Source organism: Barbus barbus (assembly GCF_936440315.1).
Source record: "Barbus barbus genome assembly, chromosome: 8".
Lineage (NCBI taxonomy): Eukaryota > Metazoa > Chordata > Actinopteri > Cypriniformes > Cyprinidae > Barbus > Barbus barbus.
Window position 1 is genome coordinate 18,045,806 of NC_136736.1, and position 18,981 is coordinate 18,064,786.

The following is an 18,981-nucleotide window of genomic DNA, read 5'->3' on the forward strand; positions in this document are numbered from 1 at the left end:
CTAGTGGCACAAGATGGCCGAGGGATCAAAGATAATCTGCACAAATTTCCATCATGATCTGACAGATAAGGAACAGATATCGGCATCACAAACAGCTGAAGATAAAGAAGTAGAAATGAAAATATAGTCAATTCGCAAATAGGATTTATGAGTAGCAGAAAAGAAAGTCTTTTTGCGGTGACCGGAGAAAAATCTGGAAAGAAAGGCAGCGTTGCTCCGTTTTCACCAGGGCATGAAGTCTGGCGGCCCGCAGAATGAGCCTGCAGTTTAGAGCATAGCGACTGAACAACTGACATGTGAGACGCGAACTTGTTCCGCATCGCTGTCAACTCGGTTCTTAGAATGCCCTCAAAGTGTGTAACAGTGTTCGCCATCTTGTCCATTATCGCTCGCGGTCGGTGGCTTGGATTTCTTCTTAATCGGAGAAGCCGATGGAGACAACTCCTGCTGTTTATGACTGCAGGCCATCAGGTAAAGCACCAATGAATAAAACTTAAAACAAAACAAAAATCGGCAAAAAGAGGCCAAATGTACGGAGCTCTACTTGAGTGCGACTAGGTTCATGAGCACGTCACGTGACTCCCCAGAAACACTTTTCTATGCAAAAATAGAGACTGCAGAAAATAAAATGTGCCTGATCATCATTATTTTCTCTGTCCGAGAAGAGGATCCATGAGTGGCAGTGAGAAGAGGGCTCCAAGGGATAGTAGAAAGGCAAATGTGTTAACAGCAGAGCAAGATGAATTACCCACACAGGGCTGTGCAATTAATCAAAATTCAGTTTCGATTTCGATTTTGGTCTCCAACGATTATGAAATTACAGTAATTGATATAAAATGATTATTGCACCCCATTCTGCCCCCTTTCCAGCGGTGCTCTTTCACTCCTCTATAAAAGCCCAATTTTGTGTGCAAATCAGTAAAATCATGTAACGAGACACTTGCAAAATGGGACGTGCTTGATTTATTAAAGTTGATTCGATTTATTTATGTATTTAAAAGCGTGAAAGAGAACTTGCGCTTTCTCGAGAGGATTTCTGTGATGCGCTCAGAGACGGAACAGAACACGAACATGTAAAGTCATCTTTTAGCGCCTAAATGGTTAGTGATTATTTACGTAAACCCTCGTCAGTTATGTAATAAATGAACATAAACAGTTGAGAATGAAAATACATGTGTAACGGTAAATTGGATCCGTGCGGCTCTTAAAGTGACAGCAGTCTATATTCCTGCTGCGACTCTGCTCGATTAATATTCATTAATGCTTGATTAATATTCATTAATCAAGCATCAAAAGACAAATTCAAAATCACACACTGCTTTTGACTGAAGGACTTTTGTAGCTTTAATAAGAAACAAAGGAAGTTTAATTCTTGCAGAGAAGACTATGCTGTTTTATTTTACATTAGGTTATTCAATTTCTTTAGTAGGCTGTTAACCCTCTGGTTGTGTTCGGGTCAAATTGACCCAGAAAAGATTTTCTTTTTCCCGAAAATACTAGTTAACGTTATCGCGTTGGACTCAAACTTACTGACTTTGTTCACATAGGGTATAAGTACTTCTCATTATTTTTTTTTTTTAGAATTTTCATAATTTTTTGTGGGTTTTATTTCACCTAGTGACCTCAAAAATGACCGGACTACAAACAACTGCTTATAAATCTGTCATTATGCTATATTATCACTAAATATTGGATTCATTCTTTTTATCAACTTGTTTTCTTTCATTTAGGACTGGATTTGTGTTTCTATTTGCATCTGATTAATCGTAAGCCTCATTTATCTGAGAGTAGGTACCTCGTTTTCTGAGTGAAAAAAATCATTTTTTATGAATAATTTTCACAATATTAAACTAAAATTATACAAATTTGCACAGTTTCTCACACTAGTGTGCTTTAATGTTTAATCAGGAAGTTTGCTTTTAAATACTTTTATTTTGTAAAAAATTGCAAAAAGTCACTTGTCAAAAATGGCCGGCCATTGAAAGTGAATGGGGAAGAATGAAAGTAAGAGAAACAACTAGTGTTCAGGAGCATGTTGTGCTTGCAAATATAAAGGCCTTGGACCTGTGCATGTGTGGATGCATGTATACTCACGCTATCTCACACACACACACTTTGTCTATGCATACAAACTAGTGTCAGTATTACACCTATTTCATCCTACCCTGAACTGCATGCAAAATGCTTTTATGAAACTGATATTATAACTCTCTCTCTCTCTCACACACATTATATCTTTATTTACATATATATATCGCTTTTCTAGGTGCGCAAAGCGCTTTTACATGGGAAGGGGGAATCTCCTCAACCACCACCAGTGTGCAGCATCCACCTTGATGATGTGATGGTAGCCATATTGCATATTTACACCCAACACACACTAGCTTATTAGTGGAGAGGAGATAGAGTGATGAAACCAATCAGTGTACGTGGATGATTAAGAGGCCATGATGGTCAGAGGCCAATGGGCAAATTTGGCCAGGATGCCAGGGGTTACACCCCTACTCTTTTTAGAAGGACATCCTGGGATTTTTAATGACCACAGAGAGTCAGGACCTCGGTTTAATGTCTCATCTGAAGGATGGTGCTTTTTACAATATAGTGTCCCCGTCACGATACTGGGGCGTTAGGACCCACACAGAGCACAGGGTGAGCACCCCCTGCTGGTCTCACTAACACCTCTTCCAGCAACAACCTAGTTTTCTCAGGTCTCCCATCCAGGTACTGACCAGGCTCAACCCTGCTTAGCTTCAGTGGGCAACCAGTCTTAGGCGATATGGCTGCTGGCTTTTGGATTTGTTAAAAAAAAAAATAAAAAAAAAAAAAATTTAAGAACAAAACACTGCTGTGTTATTCAGAGGAACAATCGTTCTGCTGTGACTCTGTTTAGAACTATTTCAGAGCAAAAACAGTTGATATTGACAGAATTGTGTCTAAAATATAGGCTAAAATCACTTAATATTAGTTTAATGTTTTGATTTATTAAGTATTAATTTATTTAGTATTAAAAAAAAAAACTCCCAGTGCTCCGTCTTACATTTTTTAAAATCCATGATGCAAATGATTGAATTTTTGTACCATTATATATTGTGGCACAATATCTCATTATGTGACAAGGCACTTCAATTTTTACTGCTTTTTAATAAAATAAATGTCTTGAAATGAATTTATAAATGCTCCAATGAACTGTATATATTGAAGACATATTTTCTATATATAGAGTAACATTTGCCTCAACTAAAATGGGGGTTATATTAATCCGGGCGAGAATACCGGAAGTGATGACGTAACTGTTCAGAAATTTGAAAAGAGATGGTGGCGGGCTTGAAAAAAAAAAAAAAAAGAAGTGTTGCTTAGAAGAAAGAATGGCCCTATTTGTTGTTTTTCGTAACGAAAAATTGATTGCGTCGGCGATTTACTCAGCCTGATGGATTAAAAGTTACCCGTCTGTGTCTTCAATTGGAATATATTATGCTGCCGTTGCTTGTGTACGAGCGAGTAGGGTAAACGTACCTATTAAGCTCACCAAAATCTACATTGAGACATTTTTAGTGCACAAGATATTGGTTTCAGTACAAAAAGTTATGTTAAAATAAAATATTAATCTCTCACACAAAAATATTTACTTTTATTTTAAATGACAATAGCATTTCAATTAAGATATACATTGTTAAATTCAAGTCTGGCTGTGCTTAATGGGTACATTTCTGTACCTTTTAGGAACACCCCTGTTCCCATTAAGCCCACATGATGCTTTATAAAAAAAAAAAAAAGTGTGTCATCTAAGCACATTGCAACATCTAGCCTATACTAGTCCACGTTTAGCTAAGTGTAACATTCAAAAATCTAATAAAACAAACCAATAAAACATTTAATTCATGGGGATGAACACAGAAACTAGCCTCATTATGAAACCTCTATTTAAATGGATGTCAACATATCTATAGTCTCTAAAGGCTGGAATACACTACATGATTTTCCCCCCGAATTTCCACAGATTTACAGTCTGGAAAAGTTGATGCTAGTTGCCAAATATCAGGGCCAGTCTGAAGATTTGAGTTGACAGAATCCATAGAAAATCGATTAACTGTTAACCTTCACCCCCATTTAGGGCCTCGCAGGTGAAAATAACCTACCTAAATTAAAATGGTAACAGTTTGTGACAAAGTGTGCTTACACAAACAAATTAGGTATCTTTGGAAAGAAGAGACTCTGGGCTTTACTATCTATCATCCAGAGTTGATAATGCTCAAAAAGATAAAAAGTTATAGGCACTGACGTGCCTTGAAAAATATTTTTCCACACTGAATGTTTTTTTATTTCATATACAAATACATGAAATAAGTCCTGGAGCAATCCAGAAAAGTAATGGATCGAAAGCCATGTGTCTCATGAGTTCATATTTCAAATTTGAAGAAGATACCATGAAAAATGAGATTCCTGCAATATTTTTTCTGAAACTATTTATAGTCCCCCCACCCCCCTGTTTGAGGAAAAATAACCACCAAATGGATTGCAGAATTATACAAGCTATTTTAGTCATTATACATGTTCCTGCATAGTTTTTCAATTATAAAATAATAGACAGATTTATTTGAGCACTAAAAAATACAAAAATAATTATTTGAGTAATAAAAAAGAAAAAAAAATAGAAAAAAAATGCTTTGTATATAGTATGTATACTGAAGTATTCTTCGTTATTCGTTATTACAATGATAAATATCACTGCCAGACGTGAAGTGATATTGCCAGACATGGTCATAGAGTCAGTAAACACACGCTGATGTGCTTCCATTCAGATTATAATCAAACAGATGGGCCATATAATCAATAATAGCTGATCAATGAATCACAATGATAGCCGTCATAGAGTCGCTAATAAACACGCTGATGTCCGTCCATACATATTATAATCATGCAGACACGGCCACATTCCCCACACAATACACACACACACATATAAAAAATGTAGAAGAAAAAAAAAAACAGTTTTTTATGGATAAAGCAGATCGCTAAGTTATGCCCCGCTCAGATGACAGTTGCGTCACAGAAGCGTCACTGCCGGCAGGAGGGAGCGCCAAATTCAAATAATCTATATTCCGCTTTTCTGAGACTTTTTTTTTCCGTGGATGGTCTCATTATGTTTGTAAAACCGTATGCTGCAACACCGTTTTGTTTTTTTACCACCAAGACGCTGTTTTTGAGCGTAATTTATTCTATAACGGACGCGAACAATAACTCTCTGAAGAAATGAAACGTAAACAAAGGAATATTCATCCTTATTACAATGTTATTGTTTCGCTGGACTAAAAGTGCTCGCTGGGATGTTGTTCTGTGGACCCTTACCTCTCTAACTAAACTGGGATTTCAGCAGTGGACGCGTTTGTGGCTCGTTATTACAATGATAAAGGTACGTACGGCTTTTTTACTCTGCGTGTTTTGATGTGTACTGCTTACACAAATGTAGCAAATTTGTGCCACTCATTCCTTATAAGCTTTCCATCGAAAAACAGCGATCTGTCGTCGATGCTTGAGGCTTAGACCCTCAGAATGATATATAGTTTGTCAAGATTAACTTTGTCCCATTTCATTTATTCTATTAGAAAACAATGACACATGCAAACAAAGAGCGTTCAGTGCGACGTCGCTCTGGTGAACGTTAAGTGACAACCATCAGTTAATATTTAAAGTCTGTTTATGAAGTATTTACATAGACGTTCAATGTGGAAGAGCTTAAAGAGAGCACACTGAGCTTAATTGGAGCAGCAACAATTTTAAATAAATTCCATGTAATATTTATTAAAATGATAGGATTTAGTTAAATAGTCTAGGTCATGTATTAAGTTCATACATATTTTAATATGAACAACTATTATTAACAATATATATGAAATTATACTTTTTCTTATTGATGTCACACTTAAGCTGTGTGATTTTCATAGTAGTGCACCCTTTAAGCTCACTTTAAAATGATATGAAACCTTTAAAAATTACAGCACTGTAAAACGACAGACCAGCAATAAACTGCTAATTTATAATATGGATGTAAAAGTACAAGCCAGTAATGCCTGTGAAGTAATATGTTAGCGTAGCACACAATCTAATACAGCTAGTCAGCTAACTGTGTTCCGTAGCATCTGCGCTATGTTGATAAAACTATCTTTTGGATCTAATGTAATTATTTCCCACATCCAAGTTCCAGGTTATAATATGCAAAAGTCTGAACATTAATCTCTTAGTTTTACAATAAGTAGTGAAACGTACCCAAAATAAAGGCATAAACATCTAAAAAATGCACATTTAAGGGGCTCCTCTTTTGGTGAAAGTTTTTAGAGAGCTTTCAAAATGGCCACCAGACAGTGTGAACACATGGAGAGCCATATCTCAGTGTGCAATGATCCGATCCAACTGGTTAACACTAGAACGGCTGTTTTTCAAATGTACATAACAGGTTTTCAGCAAAACATTCAAGTCTCCCAGTCATTGACTTTTTCTAAAATTATGTAATTTACAATCCAATGTTGTTCAAAATTATTTAGATAAAACCAGATAAAAAAACGAAGCATTTATACCTATAAGCATCAAATTTATATAATGCATGTATTTTCGCGCTGTCATTTTCTTGCCGCTTATGTTTTAACATTGTACATTTCTAGGCAACGCCTTTCACTCACTGATTTAGCAGTTATCCGTTTCATAAATAAAGTCAAAATGACTAAAAGGCGGCGATTTATGGAAGGTAGGTATTAGAAACACTAAATGCATGATGATGGAGAGTCTGATGGTTAAGTTATGCGTTATTAGTTATAAGTTATTTCGTCCTGGGTCGACTTGGCATCTGACGGCTCATCTGACAGTGATCAAGACATCATATTTACATGTTTTAGCCTAAAGTTCATAACTCATAATCGGTCAAACTTTGAACATAAAACAACAGGGTACAAATATAGTTGACGACTAGACAATTATTTCATGACTCTAGACACTTCTCTTTGAAGACAGTGGCATAATACAGTGAAATAGTATGTTCTTTAGGCATATAAAAATAGTTGCTATGTGTGGGTAAAATTTAAAAGCTGGTGCTTTTAGGTATACAGTGACCTCTGCCGGTTCTAGAGTTAAGACATCAAGTAGGATATTAAATTATTTTTTCTTTTTTTATAATCTGATCTCAAAAATGGAAGTGTGCTTAATAGGTACGTTTACCCTACAGCCTGAAATCTCAGCCCTTGTAAACGAAGAAATGGTACACAGGAGAATCATCTGTGTCTGGAAGTTCTCTGTTTTGTCGTTGTTGGAGTATCAAGGAAGAGAGTTTTAGCCTTCAGAATAAAGTTCCAAATCATTGCGAATGGAGACTATACAGTGAACGTGAGTGATGCGAGCTTTCTGAGATACTGTGGAATCATAAGAGACTGAGCTGATTGGACTCTTAATGAATGTGTATGCAGTGGGGCGTGAGTAACAAATGTCCCCTCTAGTTCTTTATGGAAACCTCTGACTTTATTTGTTCACTTTCCTTATAATTTGTTTTGACCTGACTAAGTAATGACTTTAGAAGGGATCAAAATTTAACTATTTTGACATAGTATTTATACCTGTCTGGCACCCCAGCAAAGATTTAAAAGGGAACCTACCTTCATATGTATGTAATGCAAAAATGTAAGCTGTAAAACAAGCATGTGGCAGTCAGTTCTTTACCTCTCTGCTCTTTGGTCTGTTCTGTGTTTTTTAGCACTCCCCTCTTGGCCTCTTCAAACTGTCTCTGTTCAGTCAGACTTTTATTGAGCACTTGACTGAGCACTGACTCTCCTTCTCCCATTAAAAACATGCTTTTAAACTTATTATAAAGCATTGTGGCTTTGTCCATCACATCCTGGCTGGCTTTAAACCTGCGGATCTGTAAAGACACAGTATAAAACTATGATTCATTTTCAGTTAACTTTTTTTATAATTTATAAACATGACTTTTGTCCAATGTTGCCCAAAAATGTTTAAATCATACCTTTTTTAGAGTAGCTATGAGTTCACAGTGTCTCTGAAGATGTTGAGTAGTAACATGCAATGCACTCAACTCATCCAATGCAACTAAACATTTCCTAACATCCTAAGAATGGAGAGAGTGAAGATTTACTTACGCAACCATAATTACATAAACAAGAAGGTTAATACATTAATTTCAAAGGGAGCATGAGCAAATTGTTATACGCACATCAGTCTATATAGGTGTCAGCTGACAACATTACAGAAATTAAGTTTAAAAGAGTTTTTAAGTTTTACAAGAATGAAAAATAAATAAATAAATGAACTGGAGCCTGGACTTACAAGGTGATCAATCTTCAAAGATGTTTTAATATCCCCATGCAACTTCTGCAGTCTGGACTCTGCAGAAACGTCTTTATTTGAAGAATTGAAAAAGTAAAAAAAAACAATGTTTCAACAAGTGTCATAACAAATAGGTAATTAGGTGAATATCTAAGGACTGCATAGCACTTCACTATTTATTGTCTTACCCTTTCTCTTGTCTCCTTTTCTGTCATCTCTCTTTCCATCTTTTCCTAACCTGCAAAATAAATAAATAAATAAATAAATAAAATATCTGGTTATTATTTTCTTTTTATAATGATCTAGTGCATGAAATCATGTTTTGCTTTGCTATTTAAAGGAACTATATATAATAATTTTCATGTGTTAATTGCTTTTTTATTGATCGTGTGTGAACAACTTGTAACAAAACTTACAAAACCTACTGAAAAACTATTTACGCTTATCTGAAGCTTATCTCGTTTCCTAAATTCTATTTAGATAGATAGATCTGTAACTATTAACCTTTGAAATTTGGCTGCTTTTTGTAGCCGAGTCATATTACAGGATATGTACAGTTAGGAGGTCAACCAAAGATGCAGCATAAACAATTTTCCACCTTAATGGATTATGCAGTTGTGGAATTATAGTTCTTTTTTTCTGTAGCACCCCCCTTTTAGTGGAATTCTATGAAACTTGGTGTGTATCCTCAGAATGCCCTATTGTCCACGTGTGTCAAGTTATGTTAAGCTTGAACATTGTGTTCAGCAGTTATAAGTCAATTTGTAAAAATAGGCATTGCCTGACCAACTAATTAACTAATTATCTTTGCAATGCTTTCATGAATGACACTTATTTTGATAACTCTTTGTCTTGAGTGTCTGGGGATGACTCATAGGTGAAAATTCATGCAAGCCGAACAGCCTAGGAGTAGTTTGAAAAAGTTAAATTTTTGGAAAATTCTAAATTGGACACTCATTTTCATTAGGCAAATGGAAAGAATATTTATATTTTGTAGATTATATATAGGTAACACTTTACAATAAGGTTGTATTAGTTAACGTTAGTTAATGCATTAGTTAACATGAATTAACAATGAACAATGCATCTGTTCAGCATTACTCAATGTTTTGTTAATGTTTACTTGTACATTTACTAATGCATCTCTTTACATTAAAAGATGGACTAGTTAACGGTGTGGTTGATGCATTACATAAAAGGAACTAAAACTTAACAACACATCTGTTCAGCATTACTTAATCTTTGCTCATGTTAACTTATTCATATACTAATGCTTCTCTTCATATTAACAGCTTAATTAGTTGACGCTGATTAATATATTAGTTAACACGAACTAAAAATGAACAACGCATCTTTTCAGCATTACTTAATCTTTGCTCATGTTAAAGGAGACCTATTATGCAAAAATCACTTCTATGAGGTGTTTGAACACAGTTGTATGGCCGCAGTGTGTGAAAACAACCAACCTATAATAGTAAAAATCCACCCACTCATTTATTTTTAATCTAAAAAAATCATAAAGAGCCATTTCAGATTCTCCCTCTGTTCACGTCACCGAGGGGAAAAAGTCCCACCCATTTGTGACGGTGCCCTATAAGCATAGACACAGCCCTGAGTGAGAAGCTGCATCCGCCTCCGTCATTACTGATTACTTGCTGTAGCTATATATGTGTATGTATGTATATCTCTTTCTGTAGATATACAATGTCAGCAACAAAGAGGCATTTCAAGTGTTGTTTTGGGATGCACTAACGAACATAGGAGTCTCCATAGACTCCCTCCCTCTGAGCCACTGAGGACACTGTGGTCAAGTTTCATTGTCTAAGGAAATGTCCTGGAAAAAATCGGTAAAGTCCCCAATACGTGTAGGAATCAATACCAATGCTTCGTGCATGAACGTCAGCTCCAGACAAAGTAAGTATCACGCGTTTGTTTTCCAAATTGCCTTTCTGAAAGAGCTTCTTGGCACTCTGTAAAGCTAATGATGCTAAAGCTACCATTGTCTTTGTTTTCACTGGTGCTGTCTTCATAAATGATCGTGAATAGGAATGTGATAGTTAAAAGTTGCATTTGAAAGCAATGTGAGTTGATCGCTTTAGTTTATTGAGCTCATAATCACGAGTGGGACTTATAAAGTTTGTGATAGCATGCCAACAACCAGCTATGTTGTTATTTTTATCCCGCCGTCGTCTGTGTAATTACGCCAATTTATTATGCACAGTATAATCAGATGACTGACTTTGAAACAGAGTATGTTTTCTGTAAAGATAACAAGCTTGTACTAATAGTGGAATGTTCATTTGCAAAGACTAGTACTACTTAATGTGGAGCTGGAGCTCTTGAAGCCCCGCCCTCTTCTCCAGGAGCACCAGCTCATTTGCATTAAAGCAACATACTCAAATACAGAGCGTTTTGGCTCATACCCTAAAAGTGGCAATTTTAACAAGCTATAAAAAATTATCTGTGGGGCATTTTGAGCTAAATCTTATTAAATAGTAAATGTGTAAATTAACATTAACAAAACAGTAAGTAAGTGGAGTTGTTCATTGTTAGTTCATGTTAACTAATGCATTAACTAACATATTAGTATATGAATAAGTTAACAAACAAAGATTAAGTAATGTATGCATTAAGTAATGTATACCCATTCTCTCAAAAAAGAAACTCGTAATCTTGAGCGCAAATGGAGAAAAACTAACTTGAAGTTTTTAGAATTGCGTGAAAAACAGTATGTCCAGCTATAGACAGACTTTAAAAGCTGCCAGGGCACAGCATATCTGCAAACTCATATAACATATCTAAATTGTGACCTATGCTCTCAACGTCAAATGCAGAAATGCTAATTCATGCGTTTATGACCTCGAGGTTAGACTATTGTAATGCTTTATTGGATGGTTGTTCTGCACGCTTGATCAACAAACTATAGCTAGTCCAAAATGCAGCAGTTACAGTTCTTACTAGGACCAGGAAGTATGACCATTAGGCTGGTTCTGTCAACACTGCACTGGCTCCCTATCAAGCATCATATAGACAGTGGTGTCAAAAGTATTCACATTCATTACTCAAGTAGAAGTATAGATACTAGGGTTTGAAAAGACTTCTGTAGAAGTTGAAGTATCAACTCAAGTTTTTTACTCAAGTAAAAGTGTAAAAGTACTGGTTTCAAAACTACTTAAAGTATAAAAGTAATGGAAGGAAAAAAAAAATGCCATTAAGGACAAAAGCTTAGGCCGCGGCACAGGGGCCTATTGTGCACTACCCCACCTCCTCAAAAAAACATTTTTATAAAGGCCATAATGACTACAATGTTATATTAAAATGCTAATGTTGAAAAATGTGGGATGCACTAGGCTACCTGTTTCAGCCGGATATGTGCCCACTGAAAATTAACGCATTTTAGTACAATGCAAATACATTAAAAAACCATATGTGTGTACTACTGAGCATTAACGTGTTTCATGGAGCGGAAGATATGATGACTAGTTGCCTGTAAGTATTGTAATGGTGCAAAAAGTCAAACTTCAGAGGCATGTCATCAATAACCTTTATTGGAATGTAAATGTACATCCAAGCTTAGCTGCAGGAATCTGTGAGGGCAACGGACGAAGAGAAAGCACCCGTTTGATAAATGAGCCAGTAGTGGAGAAATAATAACTTTTAAGAAATAATCTTTTTTGAGTGTGACGTGATTTGTGTCATGTGCAGGTGCGATGGATCGCGTACAAACCAATAGGGTGTCGGAATGGTATAGGTTTATATTCTCATCCAACCACAATTCACTCTATCCGGATGGCGCGATTTATCTGGATAGGTTTTTATTTTTTTTATTTTTTTTTTGAGCGATAAGCAAGGGCGATGCTAGGATTTTCATTTTAGGGGGGCTCAGCCCCCAATGATGGTATAATAATAAAAAAATATTTACAAAAAAATTTATTAACAGGGTAGGATGTTATACTAAACTTATTGCAGTATTTCACTGTATTGCATAGATGGGTATAACATCCGAGTACAAGCCAAATACAAGTCTACCTGATCTCTCACACACACACACCTGTTTACTGTACAAACCAAAACTTTTACTGTTTGCATTACTAGTACAAATCTTTTTCTATGCTCAAGTACAAACAGAAAATTGTAAACATAAGGCTGGACAATGGATTAAACTATGTGGGTGCTGTGATTAACTTTTAAAAGTAAAAAAATAAAAAAATACAGCAAAACTGAAGCAGTCTGTGAGAAGGACACACAATGTTTCAATCTCTGTCAATCACTCTGATATGCAATTAAAATGAGTGCACTGACTGAGTGCTGTCTGTCACTGTCTTTAATCACTTCTATGCATAACTGTATGGTAGTTAATGCCACATGCACTGTAATATTAAGTTCTATATTGAAAGCTAAATTTTCAAATGAAAATAGCAATAACGTGATCGTTTTATAAAGTATGCGTATAATGTGTTAAGGGCTTTCGCTGAAGGAAACAGCTGTGGTGTGATGAGTGGTGAATGCAGCGAAAACTTTACAGAACATTGGAAACCGATTGCTCTCCCATGACTTTTTGTAAACTGTATTTAAGACAAAGAACTGCACAGATGTAGATATTATAACAGTCTATCGATAAACACACACCTTGTCCTCTCCTCTGCGCCACCGCAGTCTGTGGATTGAAGAACGCGCAGAAAGATGGGGAGGAGCCGAAGTCTGCTGCTGTTTGAAATTTAAAGGGGAAGAATCGCAAGATTTTTTAGGGGGGCTGAGCAGAAATTTAGGGGTGCTAAAGCCCCCCTAAAAATGACCTAGCAACGCCCATGACGATGACAAGCCGGAATGAAAACGAGCCGAAATGAAATAGGAGTAATGAGGCTATTTTTAAAATGTAAGGAGTAGAAGTAAAAAGTCAGCTGAAAAATAATTACTCCAGTAAAGTATAGATACCCAAAATTTCTACTTAAGTAAGGTAACGAAGTATTTGTACTTCGTAACTTGACACCTCTGCATATAGATTTTAAAATCTTGTTAACTACTTATAAAGCCCTGAATGGTTTAGCTCCTCAGTACCTGAGCGAGCTCTTATCACATTATAGTCCTCCACGTCCGCTGCGTTCGGACCTAGAATATCAAAATCGAATGCGGGCGGCAGATCCTTTTTCTATTTAGCACTCAAACTCTGGAACAATCTACCTAATGCTGTTCTGGAGACAGACACACTCTGTCAGTTTAAATCTAGATTAAAGACACATTTCTTTAACCTGGCTTACACATACACTAATATGCTTCCATTATTCAAATCCATTAAAGGATTGTTAGGCTGCATAAATTAGATCAACCGGAACCGGGAACACTCCCCATAACACAAGATGTACTCGTTACATCGTAAGAAGAATGGCATCTGTTTCTTATTCTGTTTCTCAGTCCGTGTGAATGTCTCCCTGATATGATGTCTCCCTGATCGTCGGCGGAGGCCGGGACACCTGGATGAGCCCCTGGGACATATCCCCAGTGAAGACCTCGACTTGAATACAGTAAAACTAAAAATAAAAGAAAATAACTAAAAATATAACAAAATACCTAACTGCATAATACTATTATTGTTAGAAATTGAACAATATAAAATAGAAACAAATACATTTATACATTTAAATTTTTTATTAAAACAATAAGTAAACAATAAATAAACAATTATCTCCTGGCCAGAGGAGAACTGGCCCCCCAACTGAGCCTGTTTCTCCCAAGGTTTTTTTTTCTCCATTCTGTCACAGAGGGAGTTTTGGTTCCTTGCCGCTGTCGCTTCTGGCTTGCTCAGTTGGGGACACTTAATTTCTAGTGATTATCGTCAATTTGATTTCGCAGAAACTATTTAAACTAAACTGATCTAGACAATGACATCTCTGAATTCAATAATGAAATGAACTGAAAATTGAGTGTTTATTTTTATATATTACTGACACTCTATCCCCCAATTTGATACTGTTTAGTGCTTTGACACAATCTGTATTGTTAAAAGCGCTATATAAATAAAGGTGACTTGACTTGATCTTAGTGCTCCATTCGACACTATAGATCATGACATACTCATAGATCAATTACAAAACTATGCGGGTATTCAAGGGCAGGCTTTAAGATGGTTTAGATCCTACCTGTCAGATCGCTACCACTTTGTTTATTTAAATGGGGAGTCATCTCAATGGGGAGTCATCCCTTGTACCACAAGGATCTGTCCTAGGTCCTCTGCCATTTTCAATATACATGTTGCCCCTTGGTAATATTATTAGAAAATATGGGATTAGTTTCCATTGTTATGCTGATGATACTCAACTATATATCTCAACAAGACCAGATGAAACTTCTAAATTATCTAAGTTAACAGAGTGTGTTAAAAATGTAAAAGATTGGATGACCAATAACTGTTTTCTCCTGTTAAATTCAGATAAGACAGAGACATTACTTATTGGACCAAAAAAAACAGTACACAGAATCTCTTGGATTACAATTGGCAACTAGACGGATGTACTGTTACTTCCTCTACAGTCAAAAATCTGGGTGTTATATTAGGCAGCAACTGGTCTTTTGAAAATCATATTTCCAATGTTACAAAAACAGGATTCTTCCATCTTAGAAACATTGCCAAGATACGGAACATGTTACCTGTTTCCGATGCAGAAAGCTAATTCATGCATTCATAACCTCTAGACTGGACTACTGTAATGCACTGCTAGCTGGTTGTCCTGCATCTTTAATAAACAAGCTACAGGTAGTCCAAAATGCAGCGGCTAGAGTCCTTGCCAGGTCAAGAAAATATTATCATATTACCCCAATTTTACAGTCTCTGCACTGGCTACCTATTAAGTTCCGTATCAGTTACAAAATATTATTACTTGCCCTAAATGGTTTAGCTCCTACGTACCTAACTAGTCTTCTACCATGCTACAATCTAACCCACTCCCTAAGGTCGCAAAACTCTGGACTTTTGGTAGTACCTAGCATAGCAAAGTCCACTAAAGGAGGTAGAACTTTTTCACATTTGGCTCCCAAACTCTGGAATAGCCTTCCTGGTAACGTTCGAGGTTCAGACAGACTCTCTCTGTTTAAATTTAGATTAAAGACATCTCTTTAGCCAAGCATTCACATAATGCATTTTATAATCTTGTACTGCAGTTATATCTGATCAAACGCACATTATTATTCTTTAGCTTGGGTTGAACAAATAATATTTGCTTGGCTGGAACAGCAGCTACGCAAATTATCTCTCTATTCATTTCTCTGTTTCTGCCATAACTAGATATTACAGAAGCTTCAGTCTGGATCCAACCCTTAAATGATCTGAGATGACCAAACACCTGAGAAGAGATGATGCCAACTTTCTGAGGTCACCGTAGCCACCAGATCAGATGGTCACTGCAGTCACCCGGATCCAGTCCGTATCGAGTCCATATGATGGATCAGCACCTAGAGACAACCTCTACAGCCCTGAATGTCAGTGGAGATCAGGACAACTAGATGAGCCCCAGAGACAGATCCCCAGTGAAGACCATGTCACCTAGATAAGATGGCCATAGACACAAGACCACAGGAACCAGATGAGTCCTCTGCTCAATCTGACTTTGCTGCAGCCTGGAATTAAACTGCTGGTTTCGTCCGGCCAGAGGAGAACTGGCCCCCCTACTGAGCCTGGTTTCTCCCAAGGTTTTTCTCCATTTCTGTGACCAATAGAATTTTGGTTCCTTACCGCTGTCGCCTCTGGCTTGCTTAGTTGGGGACACTTAATTTCCAGCGATATAATCAACTTGATTGCACAGATACTATCTGAAAAGAGCTAAGCTGGACGATGACATCACTGAATATATATAAAAAATAAAAAAAAACAACAATTATATATATATATATATATATATATATATATATATATATATATAAACCTACACATGCCCGGAGCAGTGGGTAGCCATTTTTGCTTCAGCACCTGGGGAGCATTGCTCAAGGTCACCTCAGTTGTGGTACTGAGGGTGGAAGAGAGTGCAGTTCATTCACTCCCCCTCCTAATCATTAGGCCATGACTGCCCCCCAAACAAATAATAATAATAATAATAATAAACAGTAACTGAGGACATTTTAAGATGATTTTAGTCAAAAAGCCTGAAAAATCATAAATACAATCATCAGTAATATGATTTAATGGTTTCTGGCGCACTTACCAAACTGATGCGGTGTGGTCAGTGTGAGGTGACATTATTGACGCACAATGTTTGATTACATTTAGTCATTTGGCAGACGCTTTTGACATTTCATATTTGATGTCAATATGCCAAAGATTTGCAGAGATACAGACTCAGATGCAGTTTAGCATCATGATCTAACAGATCCATTTTTCATATCTTCTGACCTAAACTGTGCAGGTAACCTCAGGTTATGGTTGTCATAATACACCAAGTTTGGTTTCAATATGCTGCAACATTGTGGAGATATAGCCTCATGTCCACTTTGGCATGCTCTTTGTCAAATTTGTTTGCATGTTTTTCGAGAACGGTTTAACTAATCAAATTGAATCAGCTTGCTAATGCATTTCTGTTGTTTTAATAAAAGCATCCAATATGATTGTTTTGCACATTTCATTCATTTAAGTAGGTATTTGCTTATTACAAGGGGACAAAATGGCTATAGATTGTATGCAAGACAATAAATTCACCATATTATGTAAATAATAAAAAGGTAAATATAAATAAATAAGTAATAAAAAAATAAAAAGGTTAACTAATTATTAATAAACAATCCCTTCTAATCTTACCTTTTCATTCCTCCGGCCTATAGTTACACTGGTGCATCTATAATATAATTCATCTGTAATATTTACACAAACATTTGTAAATGATCACCTAACCTCAGTGGCTCATTTGAAGCCCGTTGTTGCAGCAGCAATTTCTCTATTTTAGGTTTCCTTCCTCTGCGCTTTAGTAATGGAACTGGTCCACCTAAAATAATAATAAATAAGAATAAATAAGAAAAAAGACACACCACATACATATTTATAGATGTGTTGCTTCATTAAATACAAGAAAACATCTACAGAGTTTGAAAGGGCAATCTGCACCTGCTGATAATAAATCTAACCCAGGAGCACTTGAAGTGGGGCTTGAGTTTTCTGTATCAGAGTCTCGTTCAGCTTCAATCTGTGAAAACCAAATCAAATATTTAATTTATGGCAGTTATGCTATTGGTCATGTAACATAATCACAAGAACCACCAGCAAAGTGGACAGAGTGATTACCTTTCTCTTCCTTCCTCTTTTATCTTTGGCAGAGACATTTGTGGTATCGTTCTGTGATAGGTCCTGGGGACCACAAAAAAATTATAAAATATATATGACAAGACCCATTTTTAAGGCATATCATACTAAATTAAAATCAACATTGTCACTCCAATGATATTACACTTAAAGGGATAGTTAATTAAAAAAAAAAAAAAAAGAAGAAACAAAAATGAAAATTTGCTGTTGATTTACTCCCCTCAGGCCATCCAAGACGTAGGTGACTTTTTTTTTCAGTAGAACACTAAAAAAGATTTTTAGCTGCAACCATGGTCCTTGGTGATTCATAAAATGGATGTTAGCGTTCACCAATTAGAACCAGTTCACCAATTCAGACTGAACAGGGCTCGCAAAATCGCTAGCCCGATGTCCCGGAGCTATTGTGTTTTCCAGTCGGGCTGCCAAAATGTATCACTGCCCTGCCCGACGGGCTACCTTAAATACAGGGCTCCCATTCAGTGTTCCCTGTAAGCGCGCCACCGCGCTCTTCTTCCACCGCGGCCGCGCAGAAGAAAGTGTATTGTACAAACTGTACTTCATAACGATGTTTAGACAGCTATAGAAGAATTCATAGGTTCACGTTTTTTTTATATTTAACTTACAGATCTCAGCTTAAGTTTTGCATCAGTTTGTATTCTATTCTACTCTATTCTATTCTATCAGTTTAAATAGTTTGTTTTGACAATATATTATGTTAGGGCTATATTATAAACTTGATAAATAATTGACCTTGTTTTTGAGTCTTTGACTTTGAGTCTCTTGCTCATCAAGGCTGTATTAATTTAAAAAAATACAGAAAAAAACATTGATATAGTGAAATATTATTGCAATTTCTAATATTGGTTTCCTATTTTAATACCTATACTATAAAATAGCATTTATTCCTGTGATCAAAGCTGAATTTTCAGCATCATTACTCCAGTCTTCAGTGTCCCATGATCCTTCAGAAATCATTCTAATATGTTGATTTATTATCAGTGTTGAAATTGTTGTGCTGCTTAATATTTTTTTGGAACCTGTTACTTTTTTCTTTGATTCTCTGATTAATAAAAAGTTTAAAAAGAACAGCATTTATTCAAAATAGAAATATTTTCTAACAATAGAAGTCTTTACTATCAATTTTATCCATTTAACACATCCTTGCTGAATAAAGTTTATTTAACTTTCTTTAAACTTTTTTAAAGTATCTTTAAAAAAAAAAAAAAGAAAAAAACATTTCTGACCCCACACTTTTGAATAGTTTATATTGTAACACAAAATCTCTATTTTGACTAAACACTGTTCTTTTTAACTTTTTTTTTTTTTTTTTTTTTTTTTAATAATCACAGGTCCCAAAAAATACAGTATAAAAAATA

At 35.9% G+C, this 18,981-nt stretch overlaps 1 protein-coding gene across 1 annotated transcript in view; it reads right to left on the reverse strand.

Annotated features, from left to right (window-relative positions):
- The window catches only part of LOC306873922 (PC4 and SFRS1-interacting protein-like), a 112,722-nt gene that overhangs the window by 10,019 nt on the left and 83,722 nt on the right, over positions 1-18,981 (reverse strand). Inside the window, exons 7-13 of the mRNA XM_079423487.1 lie at positions 17,588-17,650; positions 17,411-17,489; positions 17,196-17,291; positions 8,514-8,558; positions 8,326-8,396; positions 8,006-8,107; positions 7,702-7,900 (exon numbers count right to left, since the gene is read on the reverse strand). Coding sequence (XP_079279613.1) covers positions 7,702-7,900; positions 8,006-8,107; positions 8,326-8,396; positions 8,514-8,558; positions 17,196-17,291; positions 17,411-17,489; positions 17,588-17,650 — 655 coding nt within the window. The remainder of the gene's footprint in view (positions 1-7,701; positions 7,901-8,005; positions 8,108-8,325; positions 8,397-8,513; positions 8,559-17,195; positions 17,292-17,410; positions 17,490-17,587; positions 17,651-18,981) is intronic.